Source organism: Centropristis striata, chromosome 3, assembly GCF_030273125.1.
Source record: "Centropristis striata isolate RG_2023a ecotype Rhode Island chromosome 3, C.striata_1.0, whole genome shotgun sequence".
In the NCBI taxonomy this organism is placed as follows: Eukaryota; Metazoa; Chordata; class Actinopteri; order Perciformes; family Serranidae; genus Centropristis; species Centropristis striata.
This window is the reverse complement of record NC_081519.1, coordinates 43,309,259-43,333,023: the sequence shown is the minus strand read 5'-3', so window position 1 is coordinate 43,333,023 and position 23,765 is coordinate 43,309,259. Positions and strand designations below refer to the sequence as shown.

Here is a 23,765-nt window from a genome sequence, read left to right as displayed (position 1 = left end):
GCAACAGAAGAATACAAGCCAAAGAGGAGGCCGTAGCCTGTGAATGGGAATATCAAGACCTAATAAAATGTTATACAAAGTTAATGTTCTTTTCTATTAGACTGTAATAAAGCTTTTGTCACTTTAACATGTCTCTAAATTATATTTGTGGTGCTGAAAACATGAAACAGCAGCTGTAGGGTAGGCAAAGCATTCCTCGCCAGTAACCACCGGCGGCCATTTTTAAAAATGGCCGCTTTTAAATGGCCATTTTTGAAAATGGCCGCCACAGCCATCAGAATTTTTTTTGCGATGGCCCAATATCCAGATTCATTAAACATGTATTCAGCAATGAGTGTACCAAATTTGATGCTTTTATCACAAAATGAACGATTGTTCAGCTAATCTGCCCCACTACACAGGGGATGCACATTTTTGGGGGTTGCTACCCACACGTTTAGCCCCGTTGCTCATTCCATGAATGCACGATCCTTACAAGCTGTACCTCGTTGTAAAGGTGACTAATCAGGCTTTCCAACAATATACAATTCATCACCAGTTGGTATTATTAAAAGGGCAGTTTTTATTCATCATTGATTTATTCGTATAACAAATGCCTGCCACGGCCACTAGGGGGCGCTTTTGAGGTGGCCCAATATCCAGATTTGTTCGAAACATATTCACCAACACATCTACCAAATTTCATGCTTTTATCACAAAGTGAACGATTGTTGTAAAATATTGAGCTAATCCGCCCCACTATTAAGAAAAGTCAAGTGAGGAAAATTTAGTTTTATTTGTTGTTGATGAAAAATTGTAAACAGTCATGAACAAAGTGAAGGGAACAGTTGTGTGATTTTTACAGTATTATTATTGTAAACAAAGTAAATTGTAGTAAATATGACTTCCACTTTAAAATGTTTGTGTCAGTGAGTGTCCGGATGTGATGAGGTCATCCTGAGTGTAGGCGGGTGTTTTATTGTGAAGGTGTCACCGGAAGCAGCCGTTAAATGTCCGTTGGAGTAAAAACGGTTGTGTGATGTTTGATGGTGACTCTTGAACCAGCATGAAGCTGATTTCTGTCCTGTGTCTCTGTCTCCTGACTCTCTGTGGAAAAACGTCTGCTGATGAAAACGGTGAGAACATTAATATTTACACTCAAGTGTTTTATCTTTGAATGAAGTTTCTCTTCAGCATTTAGCTCCGTTTGGAACCAGTCCTGTGTAATCTATGTCTACTAATGATCAGGGATCGATATGTGCTGATCAGCTTTAATTACAGCCTCCTTCTGATCCATTACAGTCATCAGAGAGCTGCGCAGCATTTAGCGGGGCGTCTCCCCATAGACATCTATGAGAAAGTCTTTCTATATATATCTATGGTCTCCATCCTGCAGAGAAATGAGACGCTGTTTCCGAGCAAAGCTTCAAGTCAAAGCTGATCACATCTGATCAATCATCTCTCATATTGATCACTCATATTAAATCTGTCTGGTTTTACTGATCAGGAAATAATTATTATAATAATTGTAATAATAACTAATTTAGGTTTTTTTCCTGTCATTTTGTGTATTTTTTTTTGTCTTTTTTTGGTCATTTTGTATCTTATTTAAGTAATTTAGTTGTTTTCGGTCATTTTGTGTCTTTTTTTAGATAGATATACTTTATTTATCCCAAGCTGGAAAATTACATTATACTTTTGTGTCTCTTTTGGTAATTCTGTGTATTTTTTGGTCATTTTGTTTCTTTTTTTGGTCATTTTGTGTCTTTTTTTGGTCATTGTGATACTGCCTCCAGCGGCCTCCAGGTAATTTGAGTTTGAGACCCCTGATGTAAAACTTTAAATAGGTGAGTTATATATACATTTACCCCTCTCACAGTTATCATGATGGAGTAAATTATCTACAGAGACCAAAACATGTTTTGTACCAGGCTGTTCCATGTTTATTTCTGCTACAGTTGAACATTTTAACATGGAGGTCTATGGAGACTGACTCACTTTTAGATCCTCAAGAGGCCAAAAGAGGAACTGCAGCTTCTGCTCTGACTTCAGTTTTCAGCTTCAGAGGTTCTCACTTTGTCTCAGCAGAGAGTTCCTGATTGGACGCTTTGAGTTCCTCCAGATCACAACTTGTGTTTGTCTCCTCCAGGAGCAGGTGTGGTCAGAGTGGCGGTGCAAGAAGGAGGTGATGTCGTTTTACCGTGTTCCCGCGGCAACAAGGAGAACGTTGAGAAAACGGTGTTTGACTGGAAGAAAGACGGTCTGGAGGTTTTCTTCTATGAGGCAGGAAAACATTACAACAACGGGCGAGAAGGTCAGAGCGAGCAGTTCAAAGGACGCGTTTCTCATTTTCAGGATGAACTGAAGCACGGAAACGCCTCCATAAGAGTCCAGAAAACAAAGATGGCCGACAGCGGAAACTACACCTGCACTTTCCCAAAGAAACAAACGTCCCACATCACTCTGTTTGTCGGTCAGTGCTTTTATAAATCACTTTAGATTTATTTTAAGTGTTTAAAATGTCTTAGAGCTGCAACAATTTGTCAACAAATCAATTATTTGAGCGCTAGAAAAATAATGACAACAAATATTTCATACAAAAATGTCAGAAAATGCTGTTTTCAGCCTATTAAATATGGAGATTTCCTTATTTTCCCCTGTTTTATATCAGATTAAACTCAATATTTTGGGTTTTGTTCTGATAAAACAAAACATTTAAAGACACCAACTTGGGTTTTTGAGAAGCACGGAGAGTAAATTTTTTGATATTTTATGGACCAAAATAATTAATCAAGAAAATAATTGTAATTTAATTGATAATTAAAACAATCTTTAGACTGTTAAACAGGTCATCGTCAACTTTAAGTTTTTTATTTGTTTGTCCAGTTATTTTCTGATTTTTTTTTAGAGTGTGTAACTTATTAACTTAACTTTATTTATAGTGATTCATTTCGGGTAATATTTTCTTTTGAATTAATATTGTTTTTTTGTTTTTTTTTTAAATACTGAGGATTTGTTTGTTTGTTTGTTTCTTCACAAAACCCTGAAACTTGATGTGCTCCATCACTTTGGTCCAGACTGAGATATTTTCACAACTATTGGATGAATTATCACAATCATCCAGAACCAACAACAGTCTCAGGTTTTGTTTTTACGTGTTAATAATGTCACATAATCACTCTAAAATAACAATGTTCTGTTTTTCCTTTTAGATCCTGATCCAGAGCGCTCTGTCTTAACCTCTTGAGGCTCATATTGATTATGTGTATTTCTGTCTCTTCATACCAGCACATTTTAAACTGTATAATACCAGAAACATGAGGAAATGATACATGTAAATTACATCATTTAAAAACAAACATTCATTAGGTTTCATCAGGTTTGTTGATCTCACTTCAGACTCTGAAAGAGTTGAATTTGTAAAATATTAAAAAGGAAAAAATAGAAGTTTTCTTGTTCTTTTACTTTTATTTCATGTTTTGAATACAATAAGTTAGCCATATTATGGGTCATCAGGCTGAAATTCACAGGATCTCTACCTCAGTTTGTCTTTAATGTATGTACTTAATTTTAGTTTGATTGACAGAAGTGTCTCTGAGATATTTTAGAAAGTGCAGTACTTAGCATCTCCAGCAGAGGACTCCAGAGCTCTCTAAAACTTTAATAAAGTTCCCAAATGATGATTAAAATCTCTTTATGATTCTGAGAAAATGCCCCTAAGTGTTAAATCTGTCTATAAAAAGATGTTTGTAATATTTAAATACAGATTTATATATTTATAATCATTGAATCAGGCCTCCATAAACGTATAAATAAAGTTTCTCTGTTCTGTGGGTGTCCCACTACCACAGTAAGTCCAACTGCATTAACTTCCATATATGGTCAGGCAGGTGATTTAATTGGTTACCAAGTCACCGTGTTTTCAGGGTGCTGGCTCACCATTGGCTGATAGCAGCTGTCAATAGCACACACGTGGTCCTCACGGAGAGATGCTCTCCTCTGATTGGTTGATTGACTTAACAGTCCAGTAGTGACGTCACTTTAAGTCGCAAAAAGATGCGGATTGGTTCATTCAGTTCCGGGGCGTTTGCTGATGTCAGAGATACTGAACCTGATTGGTCAAATCTTTTGTCAAAACTTTAAACTAACTGAAAATAATTTGATTTGGAAGTTTGACGAGCGGCGCTGAAACTAAACGAGGGACACAATTTACTTTTATTCACGTTATTTTTTACTTCCGCTGAACTTCAACGAGGTAAATCTAATCGGTGGACTTTTGTTGTTTAAAACGAGCCGCTGTTTGTCTATAAATGTCTGTTTTTTCTACCTATAAATACATTTTAACTGTGACTAGACAGGATAGCAGCTAAGATGCTAACTGTTTACTGCCGTAAAGTAAAAGTCGACGGTTTTTCTGTCGTAAATCCTAAAGTTAGATTGTTAAATCCGTTGAAAAACCGAAGTTTTAAGGTTTCAAACGAGGTATAAAATGTCTGTAGTGACTTCTACAGTCAGCATGAAAACATGTAGTTTATTTATTTATTCTGTTTTACTGTAAATCTCGGGTCGCCTGCAACCTCCGCGCTTTATAACATTAAAAGACAGATCAGAGGAAAAGATCCCAGGTGAGTCCTGGTTTAGTGACGTCACTCTCTACCTGTCACCTGGATGAGGTCACAGATCTGATATCATCCAGAAAACTTTATTCATCTCAGTGTGAAACAGATTGACATCATTCTTCTGATATTTAGGTGTAAAAAGACTGAAACTACACATCACTTCTTAAAACTGGAGACATTTACCTGTTTGTCCGTTTCAGGTTTGCAGGATGTGTGATTCATGTTTACAGTATGTGAGAATGTGTAAAAAGAGAAGCAATTAACTCAAAATACCACAGTATTTCAGCTGTACTACACATTTTTAAAAAAGATGTCTTAAAAGTTTTTTAAAAGAGAGATCAGAGGAAAAGATTTGAGAAATGACAAACAAAAATAAATAAATAAAGACAACAAATATATTCCAAAAAAGACTAAAAGATAGATTAAACCAAAAAAAGAAAAAGATTGATAAAGATAAAAAAGACAAATACGGTTAAACTAGAGACCAACGCACAAAATCAATAAAACTTAGATAAAAAGAATGAAAATTACACGTTAACACACTAATTATAGTAAAACCAAGTGAAATAGAAAATAGATTTTAAATTACATAAAAAGACAAACAAGAATACGTAATAAAACAATAAAATGCAATTAAATATTAATAAATAAAGAAAACTGATAAAAATACAAAACAATTAATAATGATAATAAATAAAATGCAATAAAAGACTAAATAAAAACTAGATAAAACAGATGAAAAGACAAAGATGGATATCATTTTTTAAAAATGGATGAAATTACAGAGAAATAACAAATAAAAGTAAATAATGTCATTTTACCAAGAACATACAGTAAAATTAGTCAAAAACTCATGTTTATGTTGTGTTTTTATTGTTCATGTTTACAGGTGCAGCTTCAAAACCGTCCATCACTACACTTGAAGACACAAAACACTGGACAATGTTACAGTGTGAAGTTCATGGAGCTTCTCCAGAACCTTCAGTGGAGTGGAGGGACGGTTCTGGAAACAAAGTTCCTGCTGAAGAACCACAGGTCTCAGAGAGAGGAGGTCGTTTCTACATCACTCTCAACGCTACTGTGACTAAAACTGACAACTATCACTGCGTGGTCACTCAGGAGACGATCCACCATCAGACTGAAGCTCAGACTCACGTTTATATTGGAGGTAAGACTCTTCATAGTTGTATTTTTAGATTTCATTATTATATAAATTAAGCGGTTTATCTTTCAGTGTTCACAAAGTTCACAAATTGAAAATGTTTGAAGCTGAGTTAAGAATCTTTCTACTGAGACACTGAAACTCTCTGTTCATGATCCACAGTCACACTGTGATTCTGAGCTGCTTTTCTCTAAAGTTTGTTTCTACTTTCATGATGACAAAAAGCATAAAACAAGTCCAGCAGAGTTTTCTGCTCTAATCCTCCAGATGACTTCCTGAGAGCTTGTTAGAAACATCCTGAGACCAGATGACTCATTATTTTACTCTCTGAGACACTGAAGGCTTTATTACAAACACCTTACAGCCACTTTAATTAAACATCCTGGACTTTAACCTCTAGTTTATAAAGATACATTGTTTCTATTAATAATAATAATAATAATAATAATAATAATAATAATAATGGTGCTGTTTTTTTCATTTATGATAGTCTTAACTATATTATATTTAGTTTTTAGAAGTGTATGTTAGTTTTTAAGTGTTTTAAAAACAGATTGACCTGATGTCCACTAAAAGGGGAATGTTATAAAACATAAATAACTTTTACTTCCCAGATTAAATCTGTGGATTGAGGACAGTAAGAAATGATGTTAAAACCAGAGAAAAAGGAAAAATAAGGTCAACAACAGAGAGTCTGAGAGAAGAGAGTATTGGAACCATATTTTAATATTCATTATTAATATTTTCCACAACACTATTCTGATGTTTTTCAATCAATCAATCAATCAATCAATCAATCAATCAATCAATCAATCAATCAATCAAACTTTATGATTTTCATACAGGTGAGTTCAGCTCAAAGTTCTTCACAGATGATCAACAAACTGAGAACAAGAGAAGAACAGAAAAACAGAGAAAAGACTAAAATACATTTAGAAACTAGAGACCAATGCACAAAATCTATAAGAATGATTTAAACAAGTGTGATAAATAAATAAAAAAGAAACACTTTAGAGCTATAAATTGGATGAAAAGACAAAGTAAGAATAAATAAAATGCAATTAAATCTAAAAACGAATTAGAAAAATACAAAGATTGATAAAGACACTAAAGAAAAATACAATTCAATTAGAGATCATTGCACAAAATCAATTAAAAATCAAATAAAAATGTGATTAAAAAAGAAAATGAAAGAAAATAACACTTAACACTCTCATTATAGTAAAACTAAGTGAAACAACAAAAATGATTAAAAATTACATAAAAATACAAACAAGAATACGTAATAAAACAATAAAATGCAATTAAATATTGAAAAATATAGAAAACTGATGAAAACAATTACAAAAAATCAATAATGCTAATAAATAAAATGCAATAAGAGACTAAATAAAATATAAATAAAAATGATGAATAGACAAAGATGGATAATGTTTTAAAATAGGATAAAAATGACAGAGAAATAACAAGTAAAAGTAAATTATGTTAACTTTTACCAAGAAAATACAGTGAGATTAGTCAAAAACTAATGTTTATGTTGTGTTTGTATTGTTTATGTTGACAGGTGCAGCTCCAGATATCGGAGGTAAGAGACTTCAGAGTTCTATTTTAATATTCTGATCATTTCCTGAATGTGTGGAGGCTCCACATGTATAAACTCTGCAGGTTAAAGAGTCAAAGTGTTGAGGTAAAGAGAGAAATGCTGCTTCTCTTTGTTTCTGTGTATTAGTGAAGCTGCAGCTGATTGTGTTTGATGAATCTGGATCATTGTGGAGCTGTGTGAACCAGCAGCAGCCTCATCTCCTCTCACACACTTTGTAAAGTCACTAAAATGTCTTTCTGGAGCCTTTTTCACATCAGAAAAGACTTTGAGCTTGACAAGAGCAGCAGAGTGTGGCTTCATTCCAGCTGAAGCAGCTGAACACGCTGCAGCTTCACCTTTTAACTTCTAGTTTCTACTTTACAACTTGATGTGATTCCTGTCACATTCATCCACTGCTGCTTTCATCTGAACTGGTTTAGATTAGTGAGTCTCCTCCATCCTCCAGGAGACACTTATCAAGTTCAACACTTTATTATACAACGGGAGTCACAAACACAGCAGGACCACTGAAATTAGTCTAAAAAAAGATCAAAATACAGAAATAAAAGGTGAAATATCCTGTAAAGCTCCCAGTGTTTCTATGTTCAACAGCTCTTTAGTTTTTACATTCAGATAAAGAGGAAATGTTTAGTTTTATAACAACAGTCAGCTCTGAAAATGTGGATTTGTTGATAACAATCTAGTTAAAATAGTGATTAATTTAACAAGTCAGTGATGAAGCGTTTTTGACTTGTTCCTCTTTAAATCCATGAGAAATAAAAACCATAATAACTAGAGCGTTCATTCTTTCAGCAGCAGAAACCTGAGGCTTCTGTCTGTCACGTCGCCACGGCAACCGCTCATGATGACATCATCACCTCACGCTGTGGGCGGAGCTAAACTGTGTTATAAAGCGTGTTGGAGAGAAATATTCAATATTATGGTTTATTAACTTAAATCATCTTTTAGCTTCAGTTGTTCAGATTTTATTGATCTGAAGAATTTGAAGAAACTCAAATAAACGACATCACAATAATCATAAACACCAAATATTTCTATTACAGAGGAAACTATAAAATCAACTCTGCTAATAAAAGTTAGGATTTCTCAAAAACTAATACATTTAAACAGTTCAAATAACTTTCAGAGAATAAAGAAATATTTTGTTCATGTTTCTTCAGTTAGAAATATTTTGGATCAACATGTTTAAGAAAGATTTAGTAAGATTTGATGAAAAAATTGTCAAATTTGTATATATTTTTTTAATTTATGGCCCAATTTCAATACTTTTATTAATTATTATGGTTTATTAGCTGAAATAACCTTTTAGCTTCAGTTGTTCAGATTTTTATTGATATGAATCGTTTGAAGAAACTCAAAGAAACGACATCACAATAATCATAAACACCAACGAGAGATTTAACTGTTTCTGCTGCAGAGTTCAAAGGTTAAAATAACGTCTGAGAGGAAACAAAGTCTCATTTAGTTCAACGCTGCTGCCTCGACTCCTCTCTCCTCGTCTCCTCCTTCACGTCCTTCACCTCCTCTCTCCTCGTCTCCTCTCTCCTCGTCTCCTCTCTCCTCGCCTCCTTCACCTCCTCTCTCCTCATCTCCTCCTTCACCTCCTCTCTCCTCGTCTCCTCCTCGCCTCCTTACCTCCTCTCTCCTCGTCTCCTCCTTCACCTCCTCTCTCCTCGTCTCCTCCTCGCCTCCTTCACCTCCTATCTCCTCGACTCCTTTCTCCTCGTCTCCTCCTCGCCTCCTTCACCTCCTATCTCCTCGACTCCTTTCTCCTCATCTCCTCTCTCCTCGTCTCCTCCTCGCCTCCTTACCTCCTCTCTCCTCGTCTCCTCCTTCACCTCCTCTCTCCTCGTCTCCTCCTCGCCTCCTTACCTCCTCTCTCCTCGTCTCCTCCTTCACCTCCTCTCTCCTCGTCTCCTCTCTCCTTGTCTCCTCCTCGTCTCCTCCTCGCCTCCTTCACCTCCTATCTCCTCGACTCCTTTCTCCTCGTCTCCTCCTTGCCTTGGGACTAAGACCAGAGGAGAGGAGGAGAGGCAAGGAAAGGAATTGAGGAGAGGAAGTGAGGAAAGGAATCAAGGTGAGGAGGAGAGGAAAGGAATCAAGGAGAGGAGGCTAGGAAAGGAATGTAGGAGGTAGTAAGTTGATAGTAAATGAATCTTGTGGTTTCAGCAGCATGAACTCCTTCAGTTGTTCTTTGTGTCGACTGATGTTCAACCTGCTGTTGATGATTCACAGTTTCATTCTGAGACTCTGAAACTTTCTCTTCTCTTCCAGACTCAAACACTGGATGGATCGTTCTTTCTGTTGTTGCTGTTGTTGCTGTTGTTGTAAGCATCGTTCTGGCTGTGGCTTTAGTCATACAACACATCAGACATAATAAAGGTGAGTCTAACTAACATTTAGTCTGAGGAGAAAACACCAGAAACACAGAGAAGATGATTCATATGTTCAGTGTGTTTTCTGTTTTGTGGGATCAGGTCAGCTGTGATCTTCTCGTCTTCTTCTCATCTTGTTTTCTTCCTGCAGACGACAAGAAGAGACGACCGCTGGACGACTGCAGTCAGTCAGAGAAGCTGCAGGATCCAGAAACTCCACGTGAGCTGTGAACAACATCTTTCCATGGTTTCAGCTTTGACCGCAGCTCTTTGAAGCAGCTCGTCTTCTTCTGCAGCGACTGGAGAATCGCCTCCATCTGCCCTTTATCTCCACACATTCACACAACAGTGGTGGAGGGAAACGCTCCTTACTTTGCTCTTTATTTAGCTGCTTTTAAGGGTCAATGGATGAAAACTTGACTTTTCAGTGATCAGAGAGTGAGGACGTTGTGAAGAACAAAACAAGACTTTTGTCTTCAGACGAGCTCCAACAACACGACGTAGAAACTAGTTTGTTTCTAACGTAACGCCTTTAAAATGCTCCACAACAGTTCAACACTAACAGTCTGTTAACTGTCATTTATTGATCAGACCTCACACTGTTTACATTTATCATACTGGACTTTATTTATTCATCATTACAACAAGATTATTATTAATATAAAGTGCTGTATAAACATCTCCAGGTACCAAATATTATCTGCTGCTTGGAGTTCTTAAAGGTCCAAAGTGAGACATGAACAGAAACATGAGACTTCACTGAACTGAAGGAAAACTAATGTCAACATTTTGAAGCTAAAGTCAAATATTATGAGACTGTTTTTATTCTGATCTTGTTTTTATATTGTCATTATTTGTGACGATCATGTTGTGTTTGTTTTTATTTGTTCAGGTGCTCAGCCAGAGTCTGTCAGGTACAGGTACACTCAGTGTCCACTTTATTAGGTACACCAGGCTAAAGCTAATGCTAACAGCTTCTCAGGTAAACTGGACACTGGAGTGTTTACTGTTGTTGACTGTGATGTTTGTTTATGTTGTTCACTGATGATGATGCTGCACGTTTCATGTGATTTCATCATTTATATAAAAACCTTTAAATAAAAAATGAAAAACGCCAAACTGTATGTTTTGACTGATTTCCATTTTTTGGTAACTTTACTCCACGACATCTCAGAGGTAAATATTAGTACTTTTACTGCAGTAAAGTATATGAATAAACAGGATTGGTTCAGATTACTTTGTCCTATTATTAGTCAATAATAATAATAATATGTTACTACACAGCCCTGTGAAGGACACAAATTATAACAAAAAAGACGAATTTTGACAAAAAAAGACGATGACAAAGACAAAATTATGACAAAAAGGACACAAATTATAACAAAAAAGACACATTATGACAAAAAAAAGACAAATGATGGTAGCCAATCAGATAAGGGGATTATTATTTTTTATATTTCTAGTTTTTTAACGGTTATGAATATGATTTGTTGTCTCCAGATGTCACTCTAAATAAATTCTAAATTCTGTCCAATCAGAAGTGTTGGATATTAGTGTGGGCGGGGCTAGGCTCTGGCAGTTTGTTTGAAAATGTTTATTATCAAGCTAGTTGAGTTTCTGAAATATTCAGATTTTTCTGTGAAAGAGGAAAACCCGCAGCTACTTCATTAAATAATTAATGTTTCAATTAAACTATTAATAGTAAGATATTTAATTAAACCACCGCTGGAGGAGGAAAAGGTACGAAACAATGTTAGCTTCAATGAAGCTAGCAGGAGCTAACCGCTGCGGCCGATTCAATAGTCGCCATGACAACCGCAACAACTGAGTCAGCTCGGCTTCTTCACAGACACACACACACTATTTTATATTCATACATAACAGCTTCTCAGAGTGTTTACTGTTGTTGACTGTGATGTTTGTTTATGTTGTTTACTGTTGATGCTCCTGCAGGTTTCATGTGATTTCATCATTTATTTTCAAACGTTTCAATAAAAAATAAGAAACCAAATCATGTTGTGACTGTTTTTAATGTTTCCGTGTTCAAAGTTTGATCAAACAAACAAAAGTGATTTTACTTCATTTGAAGATTTTTACTTGTAGTAGAGTATTTTTACAGTGTTATTAATACTTTAACTTAAGAAATATATAGAGTCCGAACATTTATGTCACCACTGAAAAAAATATTATGAGCTGAATATCATTAAGAAAAGTCAAGTGAGGAAAATGTAGTTTTATTTGTTGTTGATGAAAAATTGTAAACAGTCAGGAACAAAGTGAAGGGAACAGTTGTGTGATTTTTACAGTATTATTATTGTAAACAAAGTAAATTGTAGTAAATATGACTTCCACTTTAAAATGTTTGTGTCAGTGAGTGTCCGGATGTGATGAGGTCATCCTGAGTGAAGGCGGGTGTTTTATTGTGAAGGTGTGACCGGAAGCAGCCGTTAAATGTCCGTTGGAGTAAAAACGGTTGTGTGATGTTTGATGGTGACTCTTGAACCAGCATGAAGCTGATTTCTGTCCTGTGTCTCTGTCTCCTGACTCTCTGTGGAAAAACGTCTGCTGATGAAAACGGTGAGAACATTAATATTTACACTCAAGTGTTTTATCTTTGAATGAAGTTTCTCTTCAGCATTTAGCTCCGTTTGGAACCAGTCCTGTGTAATCTATGTCTACTAATGATCAGGGATCGATATGTGCTGATCAGCTTTAATTACAGCCTCCTTCTGATCCATTACAGTCATCAGAGAGCTGCGCAGCATTTAGCGGGGCGTCTCCCCCATAGACATCTATGAGAAAGTCTTTCTATATATATCTATGGTCTCCATCCTGCAGAGAAATGAGACGCTGTTTCCGAGCAAAGCTTCAAGTCAAAGCTGATCACATCTGATCAATCATCTCTCATATTGATCACTCATATTACATCTGTCTGACGGCTGCTGGAAGGTTTTACTGATCAGGAAATAATTATAATAATAACAAATAATTAAAAATATATGTAACTTATTATCATAGTATTATTAAAAATAAATTAAACATACATATATATTCTATAATATCTCTCATCTATTCTATCTGTCTTATAGGCTAGAAACCTGTTTTTAATTCAGATTATTAATACAGAAAAGAATCAACAATGGTGATTTATGATAGAATAAACTTCTCTGCAGTATATAATGTGATTAAAGGAGCTCCACCTTTATCAGCTGCTGCATTAAAGTGATAAACACAAGCCTTAGTCATGGGAGAGGCCTGCTGCAGACTCAAAATGTCTTTTTATTTAAGGTGGTATTTGTCCTGCACTTTTACGTTATCATAAACTCTGTGTATGTGATCATCTTACATATAATATGTGTTATAATAAAAACTAAGTTAGATAAAGGATGGTACCAAAAGAACAAGGAGTGTAGAAGGAGGAGAAGACTCTGGGTCACATGGTGTCATGTTCTCGGGTAAAACACATTAAAATCTGGTCTGCACCAGCAGAAAGGTTCAACAGGTGTTTTTTGGTCATTTTGTTTCTTTTTTAAGTAATTTAGGTTTTTTTTCTGTCATTTTGTGTCTTTTTTGGGTTATTTTGTGTGTGTTTTTTGGTCATTTTGTATCTTTTTTTTAGTCATTTTGTATCTTTTTTTAGTCATTTTGTGTAATTTTTTGGTCATTTTGAAACTGCCTCCAGCGGTCTCCAGGTAATTTGAGTTTGAGACCCCTGATGTAAAACTTTAAATAGGTGAGTCAGATATACATTTAGCCCTCTCACAGTTATCATGATGGAGTAAATTATCTACAGAGACCAAAACATGTTTTGTACCAGGCTGTTCCATGTTTCTTTCTGCTACAGTTGAACATTTTAACATGGAGGTCTATGGAGACTGACTCACTTTTAGATCCTCAAGAGGCCAAAAGAGGAACTGCAGCTTCTGCTCTGACTTCAGTTTTCAGCTTCAGAGGTTCTCACTTTGTCTCAGCAGAGAGTTCCTGATTGGACGCTTTGAGTTCCTCCAGATCACAACTTGTGTTTGTCTCCTCCAGGAGCAGGTGTGGTCAGAGTGGCGGTGCAAGAAGGAGGTGATGTTGTTTTACCGTGTTCCCGCGGCAACAAGGAGAACGTTGATAAAACGGTGTTTGACTGGAAGAAAGACGGTCTGGAGGTTTTCTTCTATGAGGCAGGAAAACATTACAACAACGGGCGAGAAGGTCAGAGCGAGCAGTTCAAAGGACGCGTTTCTCATTTTCAGGATGAACTGAAGCACGGAAACGCCTCCATAAGAGTCCAGAAAACAAAGATGGCCGACAGCGGAAACTACACCTGCACTTTCCCAAAGAAACAAACGTCCCACATCACTCTGTTTGTCGGTCAGTGCTTTTATAAATCACTTTAGATTTATTTTAAGTGTTTAAAATGTCTTAGAGCTGCAACAATTTGTCAACAAATCAATTATTTGAGCACTAGACAAATATTTACAACAAATATTTAAAACAAAAAATGTCAGAAAATGCTGTTTTCAGCCTCTTAAATATGGAGATTTCCTTATTTCCCCTTGTTTTATATCAGATTAAACTCAATATTTTGTTTTTTTTTCTGATAAAACAAGACATTTAAAGACATCAACTTGGGTTTTTGAGAGTCAATTTGCTCAATTTTCTGATATTTTATGGACCAAAACAATTCATCAAGAAAATAATTGTCATTTAAATGATAATTAAAACAATCTTTAGACTGTTAAACAGGTCACCGTCAAGTTTAAATTATTTATTTGTTTGTCCAGTTATTTTCTGATTTAAATTTTACAGTGTGTAACTTATTAACTTAACTTTATTTATAGTGATTCATTTCGGGTAATATTTTTTTTGAATTAATATTGTTGTTGTTTCTTTTAAATACTGAGGATTTGTTTGTTTGTTTGTTTCTTCACAAAACCCTGAAACTTGATGTGCTCCATCACTTTGGTCCAGACTGAGATATTTCAACAAATATTGGATGAATTATCACAATCATCCAGAACCAACAACAGTCTCAGGTTTTGTTTTTACATGTTAATAATGTCAAATAATCACTCTAAAATAACAATGTTCTGTTTTTCCTTTTAGATCCTGATCCAGAGCGCTCTGTCTTAACCTCTTGAGGCTCATATTGATTATGTGTATTTCTGTCTCTTCATACCAGCACATTTTAAACTGTATAATACCAGAAACATGAGGAAATGATACATGTAAATGACATCATTTAAAAACAAACATTCATTAGGTTTCATCAGGTTTGTTGATCTCACTTCAGACTCTGAAAGAGTTGAATTTGTAACATATTAAAAAGGAAAAAATAGAGGTTTTCTTGTTCTTTTACTTTTATTTCATGTTTTGAATACAATAAGTTAGCCATATTAAGGGTCATCCGGCTGAAATTCACAGGATCTCCCCATCAGTTTGTCTTTAATATCTGTACCAAATTTTAGTTTGATTGACAGAAGTGTCTGTGAGATATTTTAGAAAGTGCAGTACAGAGCATCTCCAGCAGAGGACTCCAGAGCTCTCTAAAACTTTAATAAAGTTACCAAATGATGATAATAAATCTCTTTATGATTCTGAGAAAATGTCCCTAAGTGTTAAATCTGTCTATAAAAAGATGTTTCTAATATTTAAATACAGATTTATATATTTATAATAATTGAATCAGGCCTCCATAAACATATAAATAAAGTTTCTCTGTTCTGTGGGTGTCCCACTACCACAGTAAGTCCAGCTGCATTAACTTCCATATATGGTCAGGCAGGTGATTTAATTGGCTACTAACTCACCGTGTTTTCAGGGTGCTGACTCACCATTGGTTGACAGCAGCTGTCAATAACACACACGTGGAGCATGCTGAGAGATGCTCTTCTCTGATTGGTTGATTGAGTTAAAAGTCCGATAGTGACGTCACTTTAGGTCGCAGAAAGATGCGGATTGGTTTATTTGGTTCCGGGGCGTTTCCTGATGTCAGAGATACTGAACCTGATTGGTCAAATCTTTTGTCAAAACTTTAAACTAACTGAAAATAATTTGATTTGGAAGTTTGACGAGCGGCGCTGAAACTAAACGAGGGACACAATTTACTTTTATTCACGTTATTTTTAACTTCCGGTGAACTTCAACGAGGTAAATCTAATCGGTGGACTTTTGTTGTTTAAAACGAGCCGCTGTTTGTCTATAAATGTCTGTTTTTCCACCTATAAATATATTTTAACTGCGACTAGACAGGATAGCAGCTAAGATGCTAACTGTTTACTGCCGTAAAGTAAAACTCGACGGTTTTTATGTCGTAAATCCTAAAGTTAGATCGTTAACTCCGTTGAAAAAACGAAGTTTTAAGGTTTCAAACGAGGTATAAAATGTCTGTAGTGACTTCTACAGTCAGCATGAAAACATGTAGTTTATTTATTTATTCTGTTTTACTGTAAATCTCGGGTCGCCTGCAACCTCCGCGCTTTATAACATTAAAAGACAGATCAGAGGAAAAGATCCCAGGTGATTCATGGTTTAATGACGTCACTCTCTACCTGTCACCTGGAGGACTGTATTATGTCAGTTTGTCTCCACATGTCTGAGTATCATTAAATATTATTGAATAAACTCAGAAATCTGTCAGATAATCTTTAATAATTATTAGCTACACCTGTTAAAAGAGATTCAGTCAACAGTCCTGCAGTAAATCTTCCTTTGTGACGTTTATAATGTATTTTCTTTAAGCTGTTTTGGAGAGAAATTTATTAAACTCTATGATGATTTTTCAGGATGTAGTTTGTGAAGATGTTGTACTTTAGTGTATTATACTTACAGGTATTTTAGTTATTTTATTGGTTTGCCCTCATTTGCACAAGTAAGGTGGGGGAAGTTACATTTCCAATGCTCTAATTATGATATTGTTTCTCTCTGTTGTGCTCACAGGTGCAGCTCCAAATCCATCAGTCACAATACTGGATCAGACGAAGGACTGGTCTCTGTTACAGTGTGTTGTTAGAGGAGCTTCTCCAGAACCTTCAGTGGAGTGGAGGGACGGTTCTGGAAACAAAGTTCTTACTAAAGAACCACAGGTCTCAGAGAGAGGAGGCAGCTACGACATCATCCTTAATGCTACTGTGACAAAGACGGGAAACTATCACTGTGTGGTCACTCAGGAGGAAATCCACCATCAGACTCGTGCTACGATTTTTGTGCTTATCAGTGGTAAGATTCCGTCAAGTCATAGTTTTAAATTCAAATAATTTAAACGTATTATCTGTAAATGTGTGATCAGAGTGCACACAAAGTAAACTGTGATGAAAACTTCTGCACAAGTTAAACTGTTTCAAACTGAGTGAAAGAAAACATCATACTTATTATATAAAAAAAGAAAATAAACACTTAATACACTTCTTTATATTATATTATAAGAGGACATAAAAGTTTAGATTCTTATGGAAAAAACTAAATATTAAAAGGCTATAACACAACACTTAACGCAGATAAACAAAAGTATCAATAAAGCAGAAAATTAGCCTTGAAAGTGTTTTCAAATATTCAGTATTAATATTTTTGATAACACTTTTGTGATGTTTTTCAATCAATCAAACTTTATTATTACAGCAGTTTTCATACAGGTGAGTTCAGCTCAAAGTTCTTCACTGATGATCAACAAACTGAGAACAAGAGAAGAACAGAAAAACAGAGAAAAGACAAAAATAAATCTAAAAACTAGAGACCAATGCACAAAATATATAAAAATGATTTAAACAAATGTGATAAAAAGAAGAAAATAAACACTTAAGAGATAGAAGAAGAATAATTATAGTGAAACCAAGTAAAATAAAAACTAGATTACAAATTTGAGAAATGACAAACAAATATAAATAAATAAAGATAACAATATATTGCAAAAAAAGACTAAAAGATAGATTAAACTAAAAAAAGACAAAAATTGATAAAGAGAAAAAAGACAAATACGGTTAAACTAGAGACCAACACACAAAATCAATAAACGTGATAAAAAGAATGAAAACTTATGAAAATAACACTTTAACACACTAATTATAGTAAAACCAAGTGAAACGAAAAATAGATTTCAAATTACACAGACAAACAAAAATACATTATGAAAACAATAAAATGCAATAAAAGATCAATACAACTGATAAAAATACAAAAAAGAATGAATAGAGATAATAAATAAAATGCAATAAAAGACTAAATAATATATAGATAAAACTGATGAAAAGACAAAGATGGATAACGTTTTAAAAAAGAATAAAAATGACAGAGAAATAAGAAATAAAAGTAAATTATGTTAAATTTTACCAAGAACATACAGTGAGATTAGTCAAAAATGAATGTTTATGTTGTGTTTTTATTGTTTGTTTACAGGTGCAGCTCCAGATATCGGAGGTAAGAGACTTCAGAGTTCTATTTTAATATTCTGCTCATTTCCTGAATGTGTGGAGGCTCCACATGTATAAACTCTGCAGGTTAAAGAGTCAAAGTGTTGAGGTAAAGAGAGAAATGCTGCTTCTCTTTGTTTCTGTGTATTAGTGAAGCTGCAGCTGATTGTGTTTGATGAATCTGGATCATTGTGGAGCTGTGTGAACCAGCAGCAGCCTCATCTCCTCTCACACACTTTGTAAAGTCACTAAAATGTCTTTCTGGAGCCTTTTTCACATCAGAAAAGACTTTGAGCTTGACAAGAGCAGCAGAGTGTGGCTTCATTCCAGCTGAAGCAGCTGAACACGCTGCAGCTTCACCTTTTAACTTCTAGTTTCTACTTTACAACTTGATGTGATTCCTGTCACATTCATCCACTGCTGCTTTCATCTGAACTGGTTTAGATTAGTGAGTCTCCTCCATCCTCCAGGAGACACTTATCAAGTTCAACACTTTATTATACAACGGGAGTCACAAACACAGCAGGACCACTGAAATTAGTCTAAAAAAAGATCAAAATACAGAAATAAAAGGTGAAATATCCTGTAAAGCTCCCAGTGTTTCTATGTTCAACAGCTCTTTAGTTTTTACATTCATATAAAGAGGAAATGTTTAGTTTTATAACAACAGTCAGCTCTGAAAATGTGGATTTGTTGATAACAATATAGTTAAAATAGTGATTAATTTAACCAAAAAAGATACAAAATGACTAAAAAAAGACACAAAATGACCAAAAAAAGATGCAAAATGACCAAAAAAGGCATAAAAATGACCAAAAAAGACACAAAATGACTAAAAAAAGACACAAAATGACCAAAAAAAGACACAAAATGACTAAAAAAAGACACAAAATGACCAAAAAAGACACAGAATGACCAAATAAGACTTGAAAAAAGACACAAAATGACTAAAAAAAGGCACAAAATGACCAAAAAAGACAAAAAATGGCTTAAAAAAATATAACACTTAATTATACAACGTGAGTCACAAACACAGCAGGACGACTGAAATTAGTCTAAAAAAAGATCAGAAATACAGAAATAAAAGGTGAAATATCCTGTAAAGCTCCCAGTGTTTCTATGTTCAACAGCTCTTTAGTTTTTACATTCAGATAAAGAGGAAATGTTTAGTTTTATAACAACAGTCAGCTCTGAAAATGTGGATTTGTTGATAACAATCTAGTTAAAATAGTGATTAATTTAACAAGTCAGTGATGAAGCGTTTTTGACTTGTTCCTCTTTAAATCCATGAGAAACAAAAACCATAATAACTAGAGCGTTCATTCTTTCAGCAGCAGAAACCTGAGGCTTCTGTCTGTCACGTCGCCACGGCAACCGCTCATGATGACATCATCACCTCACGCTGTGGGCGGAGCTAAACTGTGTTATAAAGCGTGTTGGCGCCAGAGAGAAATATTCAATATTATGGTTTATTAACTTAAAGAACCTTTTAGCTTCAGTTGTTCAGATTTTATTGATATTAAACGTTTGAAAAAACTTGAATAAACGACATCACAATAATCATAAATACCAAATATTTCTATTATAGAGCAAACTATAAAATCAACTCTGCTAATAAAAGTTAGGATTTCTCAAAAACTAATAAATTTAAACAGTTCAAATAACTTTCAGAGAATAAAGAAATATTTTGTTCATGTTTCTTCAGTTAGAAATATTTTGGATCAACATGTTTAAGAAAGATTTAGTAAGATTTGATGAAAAAATTGTCAAATTTGTATATATTTTTTCATTTATGGCCCAATTTCAATACTTTTATTAATTATTATGGTTTATTAGCTGAAATAACCTTTTAGCTTCAGTTGTTCAGATTTTATTGATATGAATCGTTTGAAGAAACTCAAAGAAACGACATCACAATAATCATAAACACCAACGAGAGATTTAACTGTTTCTGCTGCAGAGTTCAAAGGTTAAAATAACGTCTGAGAGGAAACAAAGGCTGTGTCCCAATGTCCAGGATGCTCCGGAGGACAGAGTCCTTCTTTTGCCCAAATTCCAAGGATGCATGTGTGTATCCTCCGTGCGCTCCCATTACCCATAAAGCATTGCACACACCGGTCTACCGGGAGATTTAAAAATGGCGAGCGTAGAAACAGCGACGCCGGCGGCGCAATATGCATTTAAATAAATATTTACAGTTTACACTGAATGTTGTCACATAACTTACAAAACGTGTTTAAAGTCAAGCAAAAACATAAACATAAACAAATGCCAGAATATTAAGCTAAAGATAATAAACGTCATCTTGATACATTGCCGGTTAAGTTAATTAATGCCGTCTCAGTCGCTAAAGTTATTAATTAATTTATATGCGTCAGATGATGATGTACTATGTGCAACTGTGCCATTCAGAAAGTTATACGTTTCTTTATTGTGTTTACAGGGACCGAAAGTCCGCTATTATCCGTTATTGTTATTTATAAATAACTTTTATTGTACTGTACTGTAAAATAAAAAATAAAAAATCACAGAACATATTTCCATGATGAATTATGCTCCGCTGCTTTTATGAAACTAAGTAGCGGCCGAATTCAGCCAGGATCAGTTAAATATTCAGGTTTAATCCACTTTGTGGCTTTTACTTGATAAATCGTGGAGATTCAACCTTAAAGCATCTTCTTCCATTTTCACAAATATAATAATAATTATATAATATGTGTCAGAGTGCTGATGCCAGAGACACATCCATGTCGTGAACTGATTTAGAAATTGCGGCGCTGAATTTATTTTTTTATTTTTTTTATTTTTTTTAAACTGATAAGAACAGATACTTCACTTGATCTTAGCCAAAGGGCCGAGAGCGGCGCTGAATTTAAGCAGGACGTCCAATTACGCAATGACGCACAGCTGCACACTCTGAAGGCTGTCCCATTAATGCGTTACACCAGAGAAAGGAAGGACTCTGGCCTCTGGAGGACCCGACTCTGAAGGAAGGATCCTACCAAGGAAGGATCCTTGACATTGGGACACAGCTAAAGTCTCATTTAGTTCAACGCTGCTGCCTCGCCTCCTCTCTCCTCTTCTCCTCCTCGCCTCCTTACCTCCTCTCTCCTCGTCTCCTCCTCGCCTCCTTCACCACCTCTCTCCTCGTCTCCTCCTCACCTCCTTACCTCCTCTCTCCTCTCTCCTTGTCTCCTCCTTACCTCCTCTCTCCTCGTCTCCTCTCTCCTTGTCTCCTCCTCACCTCCTTACCTCCTCTCTCCTCATCTCCTCTCTCCTCGTCTCCTCCTTGCCTCCTTCACCTCCTATCTCCTCGTCTCCTCCTCGCCTCTTTCACCTCCTATCTCCTTAGTGTGGGACTAAGACCAGAGGAGAGGAGGAGAGGGAAGGAATCAAGGAGAGGAGGAGAGGAAAGGAATCAAGGAGAGGGGGCAAGGAATCGAGGAGAGGAGGCGAGGAAACAAATCAAGGAGAGGAGGAGAGGAAAGGAATCGTGAGAGGAATGGAGGAGAGGAGGCAAGGAAAGGAATTGAGGAGAGGAGGTGAGGGAAGGAATCAAGGAGAGGAGGAGAGGAAAGGATTTGAAGAGAGGAGGCGAGGAAAGGAATCAAGGAGAGGGGGCAAGGAATCGAGGAATGGAACCAAGGAGAGGAATGGAGGAGAGGAGGCAAGGAAAGGAATTGAGGAGAAGAGGAAAGGAAAGGAATCCAAGGGAGGAGATGAGGAAAGGAATCAAGGAAAGGAGACGAGGAAAGGAATTGAAGAGAGGAGGTGAGGAAAGTAATTGAGGAGAGGAGGCAAGGAAAGGAATGTAGGAGGTAGTAAGTTGATAGTAAATGAATCTTGTGGTTTCAGCAGCATGAACTCCTTCAGTTGTTCTTTGTGTCGACTGATGTTCAACCTGCTGTTGATGATTCACAGTTTCATTCTGAGACTCTGAAACTTTCTCTTCTCTTCCAGACTCAAACACTGGATGGATCGTTGGTTTAGTTGTTCTTTCTTCAGTTCTTGGTGTTGTTGCTGTTGGTGTAAGCATCATTCTGGCTGTGGTTGTAGTCAGACATAAGAACGGTGAGTCCAAGTTATATCTATTATCATATTCTCATCTTCTGTGTGTTCCTGGTGTTTTCTCCTCAGTGCGTTTTCTGTTTTGTGGGATCAGGTCAGCTGTGATCTTGTCGTCTTCTTCTCATCTTGTTTTCTTCCTGCAGACGACAAGAAGAGACGACCGCTGGACGACTGCAGTCAGTCAGAGAAGCTGCAGGATCCAGAAACTCCACGTGAGCTGTGAACAACATCTTTCCATGGTTTCAGCTTTGACCGCAGCTCTTTGAAGCAGCTCGTCTTCTTCTGCAGCGACTGGAGAATCGCCTCCATCTGCCCTTTATCTCCACACATTCACACAACAGTGGTGGAGGGAAACGCTCCTTACTTTGCACTTTATTTAGCTGCTTTTAAGGGTCAATGGATGAAAACTTGACTTTTCAGTGATCAGAGAGTGAGGACGTTGTGAAGAACAAAACAAGACTTTTGTCTTCAGACGAGCTCCAACAACACGACGTAGAAACTAGTTTGTTTCAAACGTAACGCCTTTAAAATGCTCCACAACAGTTCAACACTAACAGTCTGTTAACTGTCATTTATTGATCAAACCTCACACTGTTTACATTTATCATACTGGACTTTATTTATTCATCATTACAACAAGAGTATTATTAATATAAAGTGCTGTATAAATGTCTCCAGGTACCAAATATTATCTGCTGCTTGGAGTTCTTAAAGGTCCAAAGTGAGACATGAACAGAAACATGAGACTTCACTGAACTGAAGGAAAACTAATGTCAACATTTTGAAGCTAAAGTCAAATATTATGAGACTGTTTTTATTCTGATCTTGTTTTTATATTGTCATTATTTAGGACGATCATGTTGTGTTTGTTTTTATTTGTTCAGGTGCTCAGCCAGAGTCTGTCAGGTACAGGTACACTCAGTGTCCACTTTATTAGGTACACCAGGCTAAAGCTAATGCTAACCGCTTCTCAGGTAAACTGGACACTGGAGTGTTTACTGTTGTTGACTGTGATGTTTGTTTATGTTGTTCACTGATGATGCTCCTGCACGTTTCATGTGATATCATTTATATAAAAACCTTTAAATAAAAAATGAAAAACATCAAACTGTATCTTTTGACTGATTTCCATTTTTTAGTAACTTTACTCCATGACATCTCAGAGGTAAATATTAGTACTTTTACTACAGTAAAGTATATGAATAAGCAGGGTTGGGTCAGATTACTTTGAAACGCATATGGTGAGTATAACTTTGTCTTATTATTAGTCAATAATAATAATATGTTGCTACACAGCCCTGTGAAGGACACAAATTATAACAAAAAAGACAAAATTATGACAAAAAAAAAGACACAAATTATGACAAAAAAGACAAATAGTAGCCAATCAGATCAGGGGATTATTATTATTTTTTATATTTCTATTTTTTTAACGGTTATGAATATGATTTGTTGTCTCCAGATGTCACTCTAAATAAATTCTAAATTCTGTCCAATCAGAAGTGTTGGATATTAGTGTGGGCGGGGCTAGGCTCTGGCAGTTTGTTTGAAAATGTTTGTTATCAA

At 35.6% G+C, this 23,765-nt stretch overlaps 2 protein-coding genes and 1 non-coding gene across 4 annotated transcripts; 2 read left to right on the top strand and 1 right to left on the bottom strand.

Moving 5' to 3' along the window:
• Window positions 1-946: 946 nt before the first annotated feature.
• LOC131969164 (CD276 antigen-like) lies at window positions 947-22,844 on the top strand. 2 transcript variants are annotated; one of them, XM_059330342.1, is made up of 6 exons: window positions 947-1,115; window positions 2,135-2,452; window positions 5,488-5,766; window positions 7,325-7,345; window positions 22,092-22,202; window positions 22,343-22,844. In XM_059330342.1, the coding sequence occupies exons 1-6, from the start codon at window positions 1,046-1,048 to the stop codon at window positions 22,420-22,422; spliced, it is 879 nt and encodes a 292-aa protein (XP_059186325.1). In that variant the 5' UTR covers window positions 947-1,045; the 3' UTR covers window positions 22,423-22,844. The 2 variants fall into 2 exon arrangements, with proteins under 2 accessions (XP_059186325.1, XP_059186324.1); XM_059330341.1 differs by having other exon boundaries at window positions 954-1,115; window positions 2,129-2,452.
• Window positions 13,432-15,064, top strand: LOC131969169 (V-set domain-containing T-cell activation inhibitor 1-like). Its single transcript, XM_059330348.1, has 3 exons — window positions 13,432-13,691; window positions 13,774-14,097; window positions 14,833-15,064. Exons 1-3 carry the CDS (start codon window positions 13,607-13,609, stop codon window positions 14,865-14,867), a joined length of 444 nt encoding a protein of 147 aa, XP_059186331.1. The 5' UTR covers window positions 13,432-13,606; the 3' UTR covers window positions 14,868-15,064.
• On the bottom strand, window positions 20,800-20,999 carry LOC131969237 (U2 spliceosomal RNA). Its single transcript, XR_009394118.1, has one exon. It is a non-coding gene; the product is annotated as a U2 spliceosomal RNA (small nuclear RNA).
• Window positions 22,845-23,765: the final 921 nt, after the last annotated feature.